The 15,926-nt window shown below is 40.0% G+C and overlaps 2 protein-coding genes across 4 annotated transcripts in view; one reads left to right on the forward strand and one right to left on the reverse strand.

Annotated features, from left to right (window-relative positions):
• Positions 1–14,205, forward strand: part of Cenpu (centromere protein U) — a 31,215-nt gene extending 17,010 nt beyond the window's left edge. The window contains exons 8-13 of the mRNA XM_042700701.1: positions 1,820–1,928; positions 5,619–5,697; positions 5,919–5,966; positions 6,548–6,609; positions 10,463–10,619; positions 13,779–14,205. Coding sequence (XP_042556635.1) covers positions 1,820–1,928; positions 5,619–5,697; positions 5,919–5,966; positions 6,548–6,609; positions 10,463–10,619; positions 13,779–13,907 — 584 coding nt within the window. The 3' untranslated portion in view covers positions 13,908–14,205. The remainder of the gene's footprint in view (positions 1–1,819; positions 1,929–5,618; positions 5,698–5,918; positions 5,967–6,547; positions 6,610–10,462; positions 10,620–13,778) is intronic.
• A 164-nt stretch (positions 14,206–14,369) lies between these two features.
• Positions 14,370–15,926, reverse strand: part of Primpol (primase and DNA directed polymerase) — a 29,461-nt gene continuing 27,904 nt past the window's right edge. For all 3 annotated transcript variants that reach the window (XM_042700669.1, XM_042700650.1, XM_042700660.1), the window contains one exon: positions 14,370–14,950. In XM_042700669.1, coding sequence (XP_042556603.1) covers positions 14,702–14,950 — 249 coding nt within the window. In that variant the 3' untranslated portion in view covers positions 14,370–14,701. The remainder of the gene's footprint in view (positions 14,951–15,926) is intronic.

Here is a 15,926-nt window from a genome sequence, read left to right on the forward strand (position 1 = left end):
AATGATAATTCAGAGTGGCAACTACAACAAGGCAGGCAGGGAATGTTCTGGGGTTAGGGGTGTACATAGTGTTCAGATCCTTGTGAACCTTCTTATTAATCTGTTCTGAAGGCATGCATGCAGCTATTGTTCATGTTTATATCACATATATAAATAATTCTGTATGCAAAATAACTCACATTAGAAAACAAATTCTAAGTCAAAACAAAAAATGCTTCATTCAGAGATCATATGTAGATCTTAATCAATGATTGGTCCTGTGAGGTAAGGATGATTTGATTTGGATTAATAATCCCTTTAGGTATTACTTACTTTGCAAAAGCTGGACTGCTTTTTACTGATTACTAGTTTTCTAAAGATCCTGGTACTGGGCTTAGGTGAATAGAGATTCAGGAGACAGGATGGTGGCTGAATTGGATTGGTATTGTGTGTTTGTCCCAGAAACAAGAGTGGCTTTCACTAACACTGGGCTGTTGATTATGTGTCATATTGTTTGATATCATCCTCAAAAACATGTGAAATATAAGTACTACTGTTCTTACCAGGTTTAAAGACAAAAAAGTTAAGACTTAATTTTTAGATTATGCCTTAAGTGAGCCCAGCCAGTGTTTTGGTGTTTTTGGTGGCACTGGAATTTGAATGCAAGGCTTTGTGTTTGATCATAGGTGCTCTACTGCTTGAGCATGCCCCCATCCCTGAATGTTTTGGTTGTTTTTGAGATAGGATCTTGCATTTGGCTACCATGATCCCCCTATTTATACTTCTTACCATAGCTGGGATGATGGGTATGCACCACAAAGGCAACAGTACTTACTACCTAGCAGTGGACAGAATAAATCTGCCAACCCCAGACGTACAACCACCACCATTTGATCTCCCCAGAATCTTGCTTTGGGCCATTTTGCACATTCAGTGGGTGACTGGGCTGGGGTGGCAGGTCTGAGAGTTCTTTTCACATGTCTGTGCCTTGGAGTGCATACTGTTTGTTCTTTTGTGCCTGTAGCTTGGCTAACCTGTGGTTTGGTAGTCAGAGTTTCATGTGATGGTTGACATGCGAGGGAGCACTGAAGGAGGTGAAAGTTAGAAGCTGCGGTTCACTTACGATGGTCTTGGAGCTGCCCAGCATTGCTCCTTCAGGTCCTAGTTATTGATCAAGCCAGACTTGAAGGGAAGGGGAAAGGGGAAGAATAGTAAAGCAAAGAATTTCAGCTGTCATGGATGCACCACAGCCACACATTGAACTTGGATCTGGAAGCATTGAACTTGACTCAGGAAGCTCATTAACAATAGGAATTAATTAAGGAAAAAGTTGGCTTATCTGCCAGACATTTAACTTTATATAGAAAATGTGGGTGTTTGTTAGAAAATGTCTGATAATCACACCTATATAGTCTTCATAAATACATTCACAGATATTGTTTTACTTGCAGGATATGTTTTATTTCATCCACTTTTCCCATTGAGGAAACTCACTCATCTCAGGATGAATGAGAATGAAGCTCAGAATAGGACTTAAATCTCTAGACTGCTCATCCAGTGTATTTTTAATAAATATACTCAATAAGCATGATGTTCTCAACACATGGCCTATCAGATTAAAATTTGGGAATTAAGCAAATGGAGAAGAGCTGTATCACCAGTGGATGTTGGGTAACAGCAAACTAGTAAATACAGACACAGCAGGTTGACAGTAGGATTTCAATGGGAAGGAAGGAGTGGGGTGCTCTTGGACCATCTTGTTTCAGGCTTTCAGAAACCTGGATCTAGAACCAAATCATGAATAATCAGTTTATTAAATTGACTTGTCTTAACATTCTAGATACTTCTGAGAGTATGCATATTTGGTGTCTAGAAGGAAGGAAAGCCAGTGACATCATGGAGTTGGATATTATTTTGTCTGCATTTGAGAAAATCTTCCTGCAATATAAGTAAGTCATTGGCTGTGAGGCCTGGGCCGATCAATGGCCCTTGAAGAAGGTGCTGCTTTTGCTCATCCCACAGACTTTGATGTGTGTTTTCATTATCATTACATTTGAACCTTTCCATGATACTCCAGTATTCATGTATTAGATTTATGGTCATCTGTTCTAAAATGTTTCTAATAGACTCTCTGATCTGATGTGTTTTGCTTTTAAAATGGTTGTGAATTGCCCTCCCTTTCCCAGCTGTTGGCCTTACAGCGGATGTAGAGAAAGGCCACAGCTGTCGCTGTCAGCTCCTGTGAGCAACAGGCATGAAGGTGGGCACAGAATGGCATCAAGCATAGATCTGTTCCCGGAGTGTCACATCAGGGGCTAAGAGGCTACATATACCACAATGCTGGGAAGGGGCAGGGATGGAGAGGAAGCAGAAAATGGTGAGAACTGAGGAATTCCTGTCTGCCATTCAGCATTCACATTGGGGATATTCCACTGCTCTCTCCAAAACCAAGTCTAGTCCTCTCACACTCCCCAGAGAGATTTGCCTCTAGAATCAACGTTGCAACCAGGGTGAGGAGCATCATGAGAATGTCCAGGAATGTTAGACTTGCAGCCTAGGAGGATGCCCCCAGTGAGCCAGGGCGCGGGGCCCATCTCGTGCATTTGATTTGGCAGAGCTTGTGTAGGGAACATTGAAGAGCTCTGGGGAAGAACCATGAAAGGCTTGGTGGACTGCTTGCTCCAGTTCTGGTGGAGGGAAGATATTTCTTTAACGATGCTTTCAAAGATACTGGTGGGCCTTGGAGACATCCATATACCACTAACCTAGAGATGTGTTGTAAAACACAACTATCCAACACTACTGTATGCTTAAACATGACTGATGTTGTACTTTGGTTTTGGAGTTTTTTGTTTGTGTATGTGCATGCCAGTCCTGGGGCTTGAACTCAGGGCCTGAGTGCTGTCTTTGAGCTTATTTTGCTCAAGGCTAGCATTCTACCTTTTGAGCCACAGTTGTATTTTCAGCTTTTTAGATTTTTTTTTTTTTTTTTTTTTGAGTCTTGTGCACTGTCCTTCTCAGACTAACTTCAAACCGCATTCCTGAGATTCCAGCCTCCTGATTAGCTAGGAGTACAGGCGTGAGCCACCAGGGCTGGCTTAATGGGATAATTTGTTCTGTATTTTTACCAGAGTGGTGAAGAAAATGTTTCCATACTTCACACCTATCAGAATGTACAAAGTAGTATTCCAACTGTGATCAAGGGTGATTTCACTGGTGACAGAAAGATAGGGGAATCCTGCCTTGGATGGACAGCATCAGGGCACAAAGGTCTTTGAGGGGGCTGTAGCAAATATCTGTAGCAAGGACATTGGGCAAGGCACGAGGAGGGGGTGACTGAGGTTAGTGCCCTGAGTGCATTGATATGATGTTAATAAGTACGAGAAAAACACTGGCCAAAAACTCAGAACCTATTTATAATTAAACCTCAGTAAGATCAGGGAAAGCATCTTTAACTTGATAAAGAATATTTACCAAGGGCTTATAAGCACCATACTTAATGATGACAAACCAGAAGACTTCCAATCAGGCAAAGGCAAGAATGTCTCCTTCCTGTTTAACATCATACTGGAAGTTTTACATAACATAATAAGATGAGAAAAATGAAAGTATAGATTGGGAAATAAATAAAACGGTCTCTGTCCTTAGAAGAAATTATTATTTTTTTATATTTTTTATTGTAAAAATTCTGTATGGAAGGGTTACAGTTACATGAGCAGGCTAATGAGTACATTTCCTATCGAGCATTGTTACCTCCTCCTTTGTTTTTCCCCTACTATCCCTTCCTTCCTCAACTCCTCCCTCCCCACCCCCCAAGTTGTAAAGTTCGTTTTCAACATAGTGTCTTGTACATCTCATTGTTATAATGGGTTAACCTGTATCCTTATTTCAACATTTTGTTATTTCCCTTCCCCTCCCCAAATTAGAAAAATGTATATACAAGATGCAGGGCACCGACATCAAATACAGTGAAAACAGGGGTTATACCGTTACTTGCAATAACTAGTATAAATCTAGGACAAGCAGAAAAGGTCAAAAGTTATATACATATGACCATATAAGATGATAAGTGAAATGAACCCCAAGATAGGGACACAGTGGTTTTTCTCTCTTGCTATTGTTTTTAATATATTTAAAAGGTACTATGTGGCATCATTATTTATTTAGAAAGTCTCAAATACACCAAAATTAAAAAAAAAAAAAAAATTTGCTGATGCCAGTGGTTCACACCTGTAATCCTAGCTACTCAAGAAGCTGAGATCTGAGGATCACGGTTCAAAACCAGCCCAGGCAGGAAAGTTCATGAGACTCTTATCTCCAATTAACCGCAAGAAAACTGGAAGTGGCACTGTGGCTCAAGTGGTAGAGTTCATGCCTTGAGCTGAAGAGCTCAGGGACAGTGCCCAGGCCCAGAGTTCAAGCCCCAAGATTGACAAAATAAATAAATAAACTCATGCAATATATGATTACAGCAAGAGCTTATAGTGAGTACCATACTTAATGATGACAAACCAGAAGATTTCCAACCAAGACCAGGAAAAAGGCAATAAGACAAGAAAAATGAAAATATAGACTGGGAAAGAAGAAACAAAATGGTCTTTGTCCTCAGATGACATCTGAGGTTTTGCAAGATATAAAAGTCAGTTGCTTTTGTGTATTCCTAGTAAGGACTGGAGAATTTGACATTAAAAAGACATTTAAAAAATTTCAAGTAGTAACCTCCAAAATAAGACATGGTACTTAGATATATATCTAACAAAATAGATACAAGATACCTACAAAGAAAACTACAAAATTGATGGAAGAAACTATTGAAGAACTATATAAATGGACAGAAATTCCATGTTTATGGATAGTAAAAATACTTACGACTGCTTACTAGTTGTTAGTTAAAACATGCCATCCAGTCATTTCCCCAGCTGCTAGAGGAGGAGACAGATCTACTGGTCATTAGGGCAGGCAGTAAGGAAGGATTAGAACTGACTCTAACCATGTTGGGCTGTGGAATTGGCCAATGCTGGGGATGGCTCCTCAAAGGACTTGGGAAAAATATTTTTTTGTTGTGTTTTGTTTGGTTGAGGCATGTTTCCAGTGTTCATCTTTACCCAAAAAGTATTTTCTTTTTTGTGTACTGGGACTTGAGTTTGAGTTCTTGTACTTTTGTACTTGCTAGGTAGGTACTCTACCACTACAGCTATGTCCCTCAGTCTTTTTTGTTTTTGTTTTGTATATGTTTGCCAGGGCTTGAACTCCGGGCCTGGGCACTGTATCTTAGCTTCGTTGCTCTAAGCTGGCACGTTTACCATTTGAGCCACAGTTCTACTCCTGGGTTTTTTGTGGTCAACTGGAGATAAGAGTCTCAAACTCTCTTGTCTGGAGCTAGCTTTGAACTGTGATCCTCTTATCCTAGCCTCCTGAGTAACTAGAATTATAGATGTGAGTCACCAGTGCCTGGCCAGCATTTTATATTTTAAGCCTAAAGGACTTTAAAAGGGGGTACAGGTCAAACATTGCCACCATCTTAGGTTTAAAATGATATATGCCAAATGATGTGTTTATATATTAAGCAAATGAAGCCCACCTTTCGAAACCCATTGTAATACCTAGGATGACTCTTTTCCCCTTTAATTGCTTTGCAGACAAAGAATCAAATCTGCAGTTTGTGAAGAAGCCGTCACCAAATTTTACCTTAACATTAAAGAAGAACTCATCAGAATGGTAAGCCCACTGACAAATTTATTGCTACAAGTTTTTTGACCTGTCCTGGGATGGCACCTATTGTTAAAAGAACAGTTTACATTTGCTGGAAATATGAAAATAAACTCATGAGAACTGCCCATATCTCACATTATTTTTAAACTAGGTGTGATATATATGAATTGAATTAGTATTTGGAAATATATTTGGAAAATACACAGATTTATTTTTGTTTTGTGTAGCTCAAAGAAGTCCAGACACTGAAAACTTTGAAAAGGAAGAATGCTAAGGTAAGTCACTTAGAGAATCATTTGGTGATAAGTTAAGCATTACTAACAAGTGAAATTAAGTAAAAGACTTACCTTTGGGGTTTGTAACCTTTAGAGTTTGTATAAAATATTCTTAGCTTTTTAGTTAGACTTTCATTAGTTGACCTTGTGGTTTATTGGGTGTATAACATTAATGCAAGCTAAGGAACAGGATCTGTTTGCTAGCCTTCCCAATACCATAATGAAATGCTTGAGGTAATCATCTTATGAAGAGAAAAGCGTAGTTTTGGCTCAGAGCTTTGAAGGTCCCAGTTGATTAGTAGTTGGCTCCATTGATTTCAAGCTTCTAGCAAAGCAGTACATCATAAGGGTAGCATGTAGCATGTGTCAAAACAAAACCACTCAACATCGTGAACCAGGGAGTAAAAGAGAGCTAGGTGAGGGGCCAGAGTCCCATAGTTGCCTTCAAAGGCATACCTCCACATTCCCGCCAGAATGCTAAAGAAAACCTTCTAAGCCCTATCTAGTCAATCTTATTTCCCTCTGCACTTCCAGTATGTAGCAGTGTATTATGGATTTAACCAAGAAATTGTATTACTTAGGCGATCACCAACATTGAAAAGAAAAGACAGCGTTTGATTGAAGTCCAGGATGAATTGCTTCGGTAAGATATTAAAATCCTGTGAATGAAGGCTTATTCAACCACTCTAGAAAGCAGTGTGGAGGTTCCTCAAAAAAAAAAACTGAACATACAACTACCCTATGATCCAGCCATTCCACTCCTGGACATCTGCATCTAATAGAACACAAACCAGGCTACAGTACAACCCTGTTCATTATAGCACTGTTTACCATAGCCAAGATATGGAATCAGCCCAGATGCCCCTTAATGGACAAATGGATTAAGAAAATATGGTATGGGCTGGGAGGGTGGCTCAGTGGTAGAGCGCTTGCCTTGCATGCTCAAGGCCCTGGGTTCTATTCCTCAGTACCACATAAGCAAAAAGAAAAAAGCCGGAAGTCGCGCCGTGGCTCAAGTGGTAGAGCTCTAGCCTTGAGCTGAAGAGCTGAGGGACAGTGCCCAGGCCCAGAGTTCAGGCCCCACGACTGGACCCCCCCCCAAAAAAAAAAGAAAATATGGTATTTATACACACACACACACACACGTATATATGTGTGTATATGTATACATATATATGTATATAAACATATATGTATATACACACATAAATATGTATATACACACACACACACACACACACACACACACACACACACACACAATGGAATTTCACTCATCTATTAGAAAAGAATGATACTGTACCACTTGTAAGGAAATGGAAAGACTTGGAAAGAATTACATTAAGTAAAGCAAGCCAGACCCAGAGAAACAAAAGGTTGCATGGTTTCTCTCATTAGTAGTAGCTAGAATGTGCCTATGAATCTGTAAGTAAACACACTGGGTGGTATGCAAGCAGTTCCAAGTGAATTAAATTATAATAGATGCTATAGAAAGCTCAAATAATACAATTTTTTAGAAAGATTAAGTCAAAGCCCAACAAAATAAGCACCAAAAAATGAGTACTTGCAAGGGGAAGGCCAGGAGAATGGGGGTAGACAATAAAAAGAGGAAGGAGGGGAGAATGCAGTCAAGGATTTATTATAAATACCACAAAATTAAGAAATGGAAGGGAGGGGGTGGATAAGAGGGGAGAGGGTGGATAAGAGGGGATAGAATGGTTGGGGGTGGTGATGACACAGATCAGGATGTACTGTATTCATGTACTGCTTTGTTAAGTGACACCTCCTTTATACAACTAAAGATAGGAGAGCTCACCTAAAAGGACAGTACAGTTTGTCCAATGAAGGAGTGGTTTTTTTCTACAGGTCATTATTAACAGTGCTAGGCATGGGCTGGGAATGTGGCTTAGTGATAGAGTCCTTGCCTAGCATGCATGAAGCCCTGGGTTTGAGTCCTCAGTACCACATACACTGAAGAAGCTGGAAGTGGTGCTATGGCTCAAGTGATAGAGTGCTAACCTTGAGCAAAAGAAGCTCAAGCATAGTGTCCAGCTGAGTTCAAGCTCCAGTACTGGCAAAAAAACCAACCAAACAATAAAAACCCAAAACATAAAAAGAACTAGGATTTGCACTTGGGCACCTGGTGACCGCAGGGTTTGCAGAATGCATCAGCTCAGGAGAAATTAGAATTGATCTTTGCTAGTTCACCTCCTCTCTGGCCTAGACAGCCCTATTAACAACTTAATGCATAAACTCTGCGATTACTGTCTGGGTTGGAAGAAGCCTCTGCTTGCTACTTTCTAGAAAACCTTCAGCAAGTTACTTCTTCCAGTCCTGCTTCTGTATATGGCATATTACCCACACCTGAGCAGGTGTGGGACTTCATCTGCAGGTGCTTCATGGTGGCTGGTATACAGAAAGTGTTACTATTTATGTTGTTCGCTTGTTTTGTTATGTAACCTGAGCTAGCCTTGACCTCCTGAGTGCTGGGATTACATCTACGTATCACCATACCCAACTCCTATTTTGTATTGTTCAGATATACACCTAGACTGACCCACACATTAATCTTTATTCCCAAGTGTTGTGCCAGGAGGACCTAGCCAGCTTTTCCAGGCCAGGGTGACCCCCATGGGCTGGTTAAAAAGACTGGAGCGCACAGGAGTCTGGAAGCCCATGAGAAGTTTTTGGTACTCCTCTGAGGCCAGCATTGCTTTGTGAGTTGGAGAGTTATGTTTTTCCCTCTTAGTGAGCTTCACAAGCTTGAGATGGGGGGGGATGAGGCTCAGTGATAGAGCAGTTACCTCGCATGAACAAGGCCCTGCCTTCTGGTCTCAGCACTGAGCTAGGGAGATTGAAGGGGAAGCTTGAGAAGAGAAAAGCTGGTATGTGTCAAGAGTATAATTAAGTATTAAATGTTAAAACTGCCATAAAAACTTAAGAGGGAGAAATTGCTTAGTCCAGTGGTGCTCAAATTTAGTCTATGGTCTGGTCCATAATTAAGTTTCCATTGGAGGAAGTCATTATAAGAAAATTAAAAGTGCCGGGCGCCAGTGGTGGCTCACGCCTGTAATCCTAGCTACTCAGGAGGCTGAGATCTCAGGATCTCAGTTCAAAGCCAGCCCAGGCAGGAAAGTTTGTGAAACTCTTATCTCCGATATACCACCAGAAAACCAGAAGTGGCGCTGTAGTTCAAGTGGTAGAGCGCTAGCCTTGAGCTGAAGAGCTGAGGGACAGTGCTCAGGCCCAGATTCAAGCCCCATGACAAATAAAATAAAGGTATGTGAAGAATGACAGTAATGTGGAAGAGCTTCTGAGGCAGACCACTTCCCTCAGTCCTCCATCTACAAGCCCACCACCAGTTGTCATGATCATCCTGTGGGATGGGGTGTTACAGCTTTGTAAGTCCTGCTTTGTTACGCTTGTCGCTAGTGCGAGGGGAGCAGACAAGTCTGAACACTTATTCCTTTCCTAGATATTTTTTCAGAAGTTGAAGTATGTTTTGAAAAGGCATAGTAAGAGTAAACTTCAGCATGGCAGGTGAAGATCCTAAAGCACAGGGAGTAACTCAGGCACTCCTAGGTGGATGGGAGTTTAGGGGCGGGGTGGGTGTCAGCACTCAGGCAGGCCACTGACTCGGAGCCTGCTGCCCTGTGAGCTCTCTAATGAGTCTGCTCAGCTACTGCTGCCAGGGGTTCAATGTGAAGAACTGTTGAAAGGACTCTCAGAGGTTAGTTTTAGAGAGAGTTTTTTTTAATATTTTTCCTTGGAAAAATAAAAATTGACAGCCTGTCTTATTTTTTTATTGGCCATAAAATGCAAGTTGGCCTTTTTCTTTTATAGCTGAAGGAACTGAGCTACCAAGAGATGAAGCATTTAAGCCCAAGGCTATGGTAGTTTTTCCACCAGCTTTATTAGACCTCAGGACTGGGTGAGATTTTGATAGAAACTGAGGAAGACTTCTTGCCTGTGTTTTCACTACTAAATTGCAGTGCCTAGCTGAGATTAAAAATGTTAGCCAGGGCTGGGAAGGTGGCTCAGTGGTAGAGCACTTGCCTTGCATGCTCGAGGCCCTGGGTTCGATTCCTCAGCACCACATAAGAAAAACGCTGGAAGTGGCGCTGTGGCTCAAGTGGTAGAGCGCTAGCCTTGAGCTGAAGAGCTGAGGGACAGCGCCCAGGCCCAGAGTTCAGGCCCCACGACCGGACCCGCCCCCCCAAAGAAAAAGAAAAAAAATGTTAGCCAGCCTTACATTGTAATTCAGTCTTTCCCAAGACGTAACTGATGACGAAGCTTGGGAGTGGAAAGCATATTCTTCTGGAAGTGTCCCAAGTGATCACTCACTACGTGTCCAAGTTCAACCAGAACGCTCCCACAGACCTCGTGTCTGAGCCAGAGATCCTGTAGTGAGTCCTCTGTGCTTTCACACACGTCGCTCGGCCTCATGCGCTGTCATTATATGTCATTTATTTTAAGGGGAAATAATTCCATTCTAGGTTACAGCCACAGCTGAAACAACTACAAACAAAATATGAAGAACTTAAGGAGAGAAAGTCATCTCTTAGCAACGTGCTGTGCTTCTTACCTAATTTAAAACAGCTTCACCAAGATTATTCAGATCTTCAGGAGAAAGAACCCAACATACGAGACACAGTAAGTTTGATTTCTACTTTACGGTGCTTCTGTACATGAGAGGGTGTGCTAAAAGACAGTAGCTTTGAAGAAGAGGAAAAGAGTGTCACTATTAATGACTGAAATTTATTATTGTAGTTTTATCTACTCAGTAAAATCTTAAGGAGCTAAAAATCCGAAATCATGAACTTTTTAAAAAGTGAAGTTCCTCACAAGTGTGTACTTTTTGTACCCGTCATGCTCTTCTGGCTTGAACTTTGCATCCACATCACCAGATAGTTGTATATGTTCTAAAGACCAACCTTTCCCTTTGTTCATAGTATATTTTAAATCTAAAAAACAAAGTCTTATCCCATATATCTAGGTGTGTTTGTAGAGATTAAGAAACAGAAACACAATGGGAAAATATGGTATATTTTTCATAAATTTTGCAATTTCTGTGATTATAAATTTTCCATTGTTATGATGTCCAACTCAGAATAACAAATATTTATTTGGAAAAAACTATGTATTTATACACTAGTGTAATTTTATATAAAATATGTACATATAGTAGACATAATTATACATATCTATGTAAATCATGGTCAGATTTGTGTTTTTCACTTCTAAATTGAGTTTTAATGTTTTGACACTGGTCTTAGTAATTCTGTGAGTCAAATATCTGTTCGCATATTAGAAATCCAGAAAGAATATTTTTAAGGTATCTATGTACCTAACTAGTTTAAAGCTTATTTGGAGTTGGTATTTGGTTGTAGATTTGATGAATTAATAGTAGCATTGCTTCAATTTGAACATTAATCACTTTCATTAAAAGCCAAGATGCTGTGTGTATGTGCATGTTTGCTGCGACTGAACTCAGGGCCTGGTACAAGCTAGGAAAGCGCTCTATCATTGAGCTAGCTGCATCCTCAGCTATAATGCCAAAATTTAGTGACCACTTTGCCTGGAATAAACAACTCTTCCCAAATGTGGTTCTTTGCATACCTCCTTTTTGCCTTAGGAGGGAGATATTTTTGTATATGTCTCCTCCTTTTCCTGAATGAAACATGCAGCACCAAATAGGATTTTTTCCCATCCACTCTGCCTTGGTATGGATGATGGCATCTTAAAACATTTAAGTTGAATTTTTCTAGTAACATGGTACGGTGTATGCCAGAAAAATTCCCTTCGTGGGGCTGGGAAGGTGGCTCAGTGGTAGAGCGCTTGCCTTGCATGCCTGAGGCCCTGGGTTCAATTCCTCAGCACCACATAAGCAAAAAGAAAAAAGCCGGAAGTGGCGCTGTGGCTCAGGTGGTAGAGTTCTAGCCTTGAGCTGAAGAGCTGAGGGACAGCGCCCAAGCCCAGAGTTCAGGCCCCACGACCGGACCCCCCCCCCCCCAAAAAAAAAATTCCCTTCGTATGTGGGTGGTAGCCGTATTTCAATAGGTATTTTGCTCAACTTTCATTACTTTCATTACTTAAGAAACTGTATTACAAACATTATATTAAATAGCAAACTATCAAAAGCCTAATACAATTCTGTAAGGAAGATCTGCAGTCATAGTTCAAGTGCAGTGCCTACCTAGCAAGCACGAAAGACTGGTTCAAATCCTAGTACTGCCAAAGAAACAAAAACAGCTGCATGTTGATGGTTCTCGCCTCTAAACCTAGGTACTCAGGAAACTAAGGTCTGAGGACACCGTTCAAAGCCAGCTTACATAGAAAAGTCTATGAGACTGTCTCTAATTAACCATCAAAATGCTGGATTGGATGTGTAGTTCAAGTAGTGGAGTGCCAGCCATGCACAGAAAAAGCCAAGTGAGAGCTTGAGACCCTGAGTTCAAGCCCTGGAACTGGAACAAAATATGAAAAAAATAGCAAATTTATACTATATCCCCCTTAGATAGTTTGCAACAAGAGATATGGTGTGAATTATTTAAAAAAATTATGAGTTGTGTTTTTCTGTTGGGATTCGGTTCTAATTTTGTTTGTAATGCTTAAGAAAATCTTGTTTTTAATGCTTAAGAACATGATGAACACTATGTTGAAAATGAACTTAACAACTTGGGGGCGGGGGAAAAGTTGGGGAGATAGGGATGGTAGGGGAAAAACAAAGGAGGAGGTAACAATGCTCAATAGGAAATGTACTCATTACCTTACTCATATAACTGTAACCCTTTTGTACAGTGTTTTTACCATTAAAAAACGTATATATTAAAAAAAAAAAAAAAAGAACATGATGAGCCAGGTGCTAGTGGTTCAAATCTGTAATCCTAGCTACTCAACAGGCTGAGATCTAAGGATCAGTTTTAAGTCAGCCTGGGCAGGAAAGTCCATGAAACTCTTACTTCCACTCAATTATAGGGGGGAAAAAAACTAGAGCTGTGGCTCAAGTGGTAGAGTGCTAACTTTGTGCACAAAAACTATGCCCAGAGTTCAAGCTCCAGGACCAGCAAAATAAATAAATATTGAGGATTTGGCAACCTTGCCACAATTTGTTGATCTAGTAACTTTTCTAATTAATGGATTTTCTTATTAAGAACTTTTACAGGCCTGGTATTTACTGCTCATTCCATCACTTCATGCAGTAAGTCAACCTTCCTTAGAGTTTTTGCATGCTAAAATCGATGTGAGATCAAGCAGGCCCATTCACTTGCCCAAAGTCCTCACCTGTCCTGGACATGATTTTCTATTTTTAATAATTCAGATGCCACAGTTCTTCAAACAACTGTTCTTTTGGAGTAAAAAGAGAGCAGTGCAAACTTTGCTGAGTGGTTCTCTTGCAACTTTATATTACCAATTATAACCCGAGAAAATGAGTTAAAATCAATTTTCGTAATGATCTCAGATTAAAACTGCAAGGCATACCTAATGGAAAGCTCTGTCAAAATTTATATTAGTAAGAGATTTGAGTTACGAAGTTACAGAGCTATAAAGGTTTTGATAGGGGCTGGGAAGGTGGCTCAGAGAGCGCTTGCCTTGCATGCATGAGGCCCTGGGTTCGATTCCTCAGCACCACATAAACAAAAAGAAAAGAGCCAGAAGTGGCGCTGTGGCTCAAGTGGTAGAGCGCTAGCCTTGAGCTGAAGAGCTGAGGGACAGCGCCCAGGCCCAGAGTTCAGGCCCCACGACTAGACCCCCCCCCCAAAAAAAAAGGTTTTGATAACTTGGGAATTTATAATTTTCTTTCATTCACAGTATGATTCATCCAGCCTTCCAGCTCTGTTACTTAAAGCGAAAACCTTTTTGGCTGCAGAAAACCATCTGAAAAATATCAACCAGCAGTTAGAGAAGCTCCTTGCTGGGAAAGGGACAACCAGTGACTGAAAGGCACCTGTGGAGCAAGATCTCATGGTAGTCCATTACCTTCTGAAACTCAGCTGTTTTATAAATAATGTATAGGCGAATCACTAGATGCGGTAGGTTTTTTTGTTGTTCAAACTAAGTAACACTAGTTGAAGTATCTAAGCATTTTAGAAGCTATAGTCATCTTTTCTCGTTAGTGTCTTAAGTAATAAACTTTAATAATAAACTTTAATATTGTTAACATCTAATCTTTATTTTTTTTTCTTTTTTGGTACAGGTCCTGGGACTTGAACTCAGGGCCTGGGCACTGTTCCTGAGTTTTTTTTCACTTGCTACCACTTGACCCACAGCTCAACTTCCACCGTGTGTGCGCGTGTGTGTGTGTGTGTGTGTGTGTGTGTGTACGCATGTGCTTGCGCCTCCTAAGTAGCTATGATTACAGGCAGTACTGGCACCTTGCTGACTATCCCCACGAGCTTTAACTTAAAAATATGTAAAATTAAGCTAATGTAAATGTAGACTATTTTTGGTAATCTGGAGATTTCTGCTGAATTTCAGTACACTGAAGCTAATGTTAAAATAAACTGGTTTATTTAAGAAACACTAAAACAAATAAAACTGTTGATATAATCAGGTTTAATAATAAGTTAATATCATTTTTTTTTTTCAGTTCTAGGGATTGAACCCAGGGCCTTGTACATGCTCAGCAAGTTCTATACCACTGAGCTCAAACCCCAGCCCTAATTGATTGTTATTACAAGTCACAGTCTTCAGGCAAATGACAGTCTGGTTGTAGAAGTATTGTGTGCAGTTAGCTACTCTTGTAAGACTTCTATAATTAGTTCATCAGGAATTTCGTCCTCTGTACTGTTGTAACTGAGAAGACTGTTCTCTGCAACATCAGCTAGTTCAGCATCTTCAGCCACTTGTAACAAGTAAGCATCATCACTGCCACTGTCCCAGTCAGCATCAAAAGATGCACCTGGTGATGGCTTGCAAGGTGGCGCCTCATGAGGATTCATGGGTTTCTTGTTGCCCATGTCATCTGCTATAACCTCTTCTTCCTTTATTTCAATGAGGAAGGGTGGAGGGAGCCAGCAGGATAGGAAGATAAAAGATATTTAGTCAGTAAGTCATTTTACCATACATACCAAAACAGTTTACACTGAAGTGAATATTCTAGATGAATATTAGCTTGACAACAGACTTAAGCCTCTAATTTATAAAGCAGCTACAATAATAGCAGGTGCACTACTCCATCCAGCTCTCCATTGAGCTAGTCTTGCAAACTTTTCTGCCTAGGATAGCCTTAAACCACAATCCTCCGAATCTGGACTTCCTGAGTAGCTAGGATTATAGGCACGCTTGACAAGCGCTCAGCTGTTGTTACCTCCAAGCATTTTTTAACCTAGTACGTAGTTTAGCAAGAATATGGCTGTCGGTTATTATATTACATGTATTTGTTTTATAGGAGACATCTTAAAAATTAGACTGAGTAGATACTAGATTGAGTTTTCTAGAATATAAACTTAAACTTGGTCATCTTGTAGCTGGTAGTTTATTCTAAGTGTAAAACATGTAAAAAAAAAAAGTAGTGCTGATAGATATAACTCAAAAAAATGGGGGGTATAAAATTAAGTCTGAAAATAGAACAGCATAAAACATTACTAAAATCTTGTAAAATGTTAGTAAGATATACAAAAATAGATATAGACAGTTCATAATAGAAATATAGGTGATAAACCCACAAAGTTCACAAAGAAATTTAAAAAAAAAAAAGTGAAATTTCACTTGTCTTTTTACTTAGTAGAGATGAAAAGGTCATTTCCTGTCATTTCTGTGGACAGCAATTCAGTTAATAGGTACTACTAACGTACTTTTCATACTTTAGGGGAAAATATATGGGCAAATAGCATATACATTATGACTTTTTTAGCAGTATGCAAACATAAATTATGGAAGATATATGCTAAAAAATTGATATTTGGGCCAAATTGAGAAAGAGTTTTTCCATTTTTTAATGTATTTTCTGTTGCTTTT

Source organism: Dipodomys spectabilis, unplaced genomic scaffold (genome assembly GCF_019054845.1).
Source record: "Dipodomys spectabilis isolate Male_0828 unplaced genomic scaffold, ASM1905484v1 ptg000009l, whole genome shotgun sequence".
NCBI classification, from domain to species: domain Eukaryota; kingdom Metazoa; phylum Chordata; class Mammalia; order Rodentia; family Heteromyidae; genus Dipodomys; species Dipodomys spectabilis.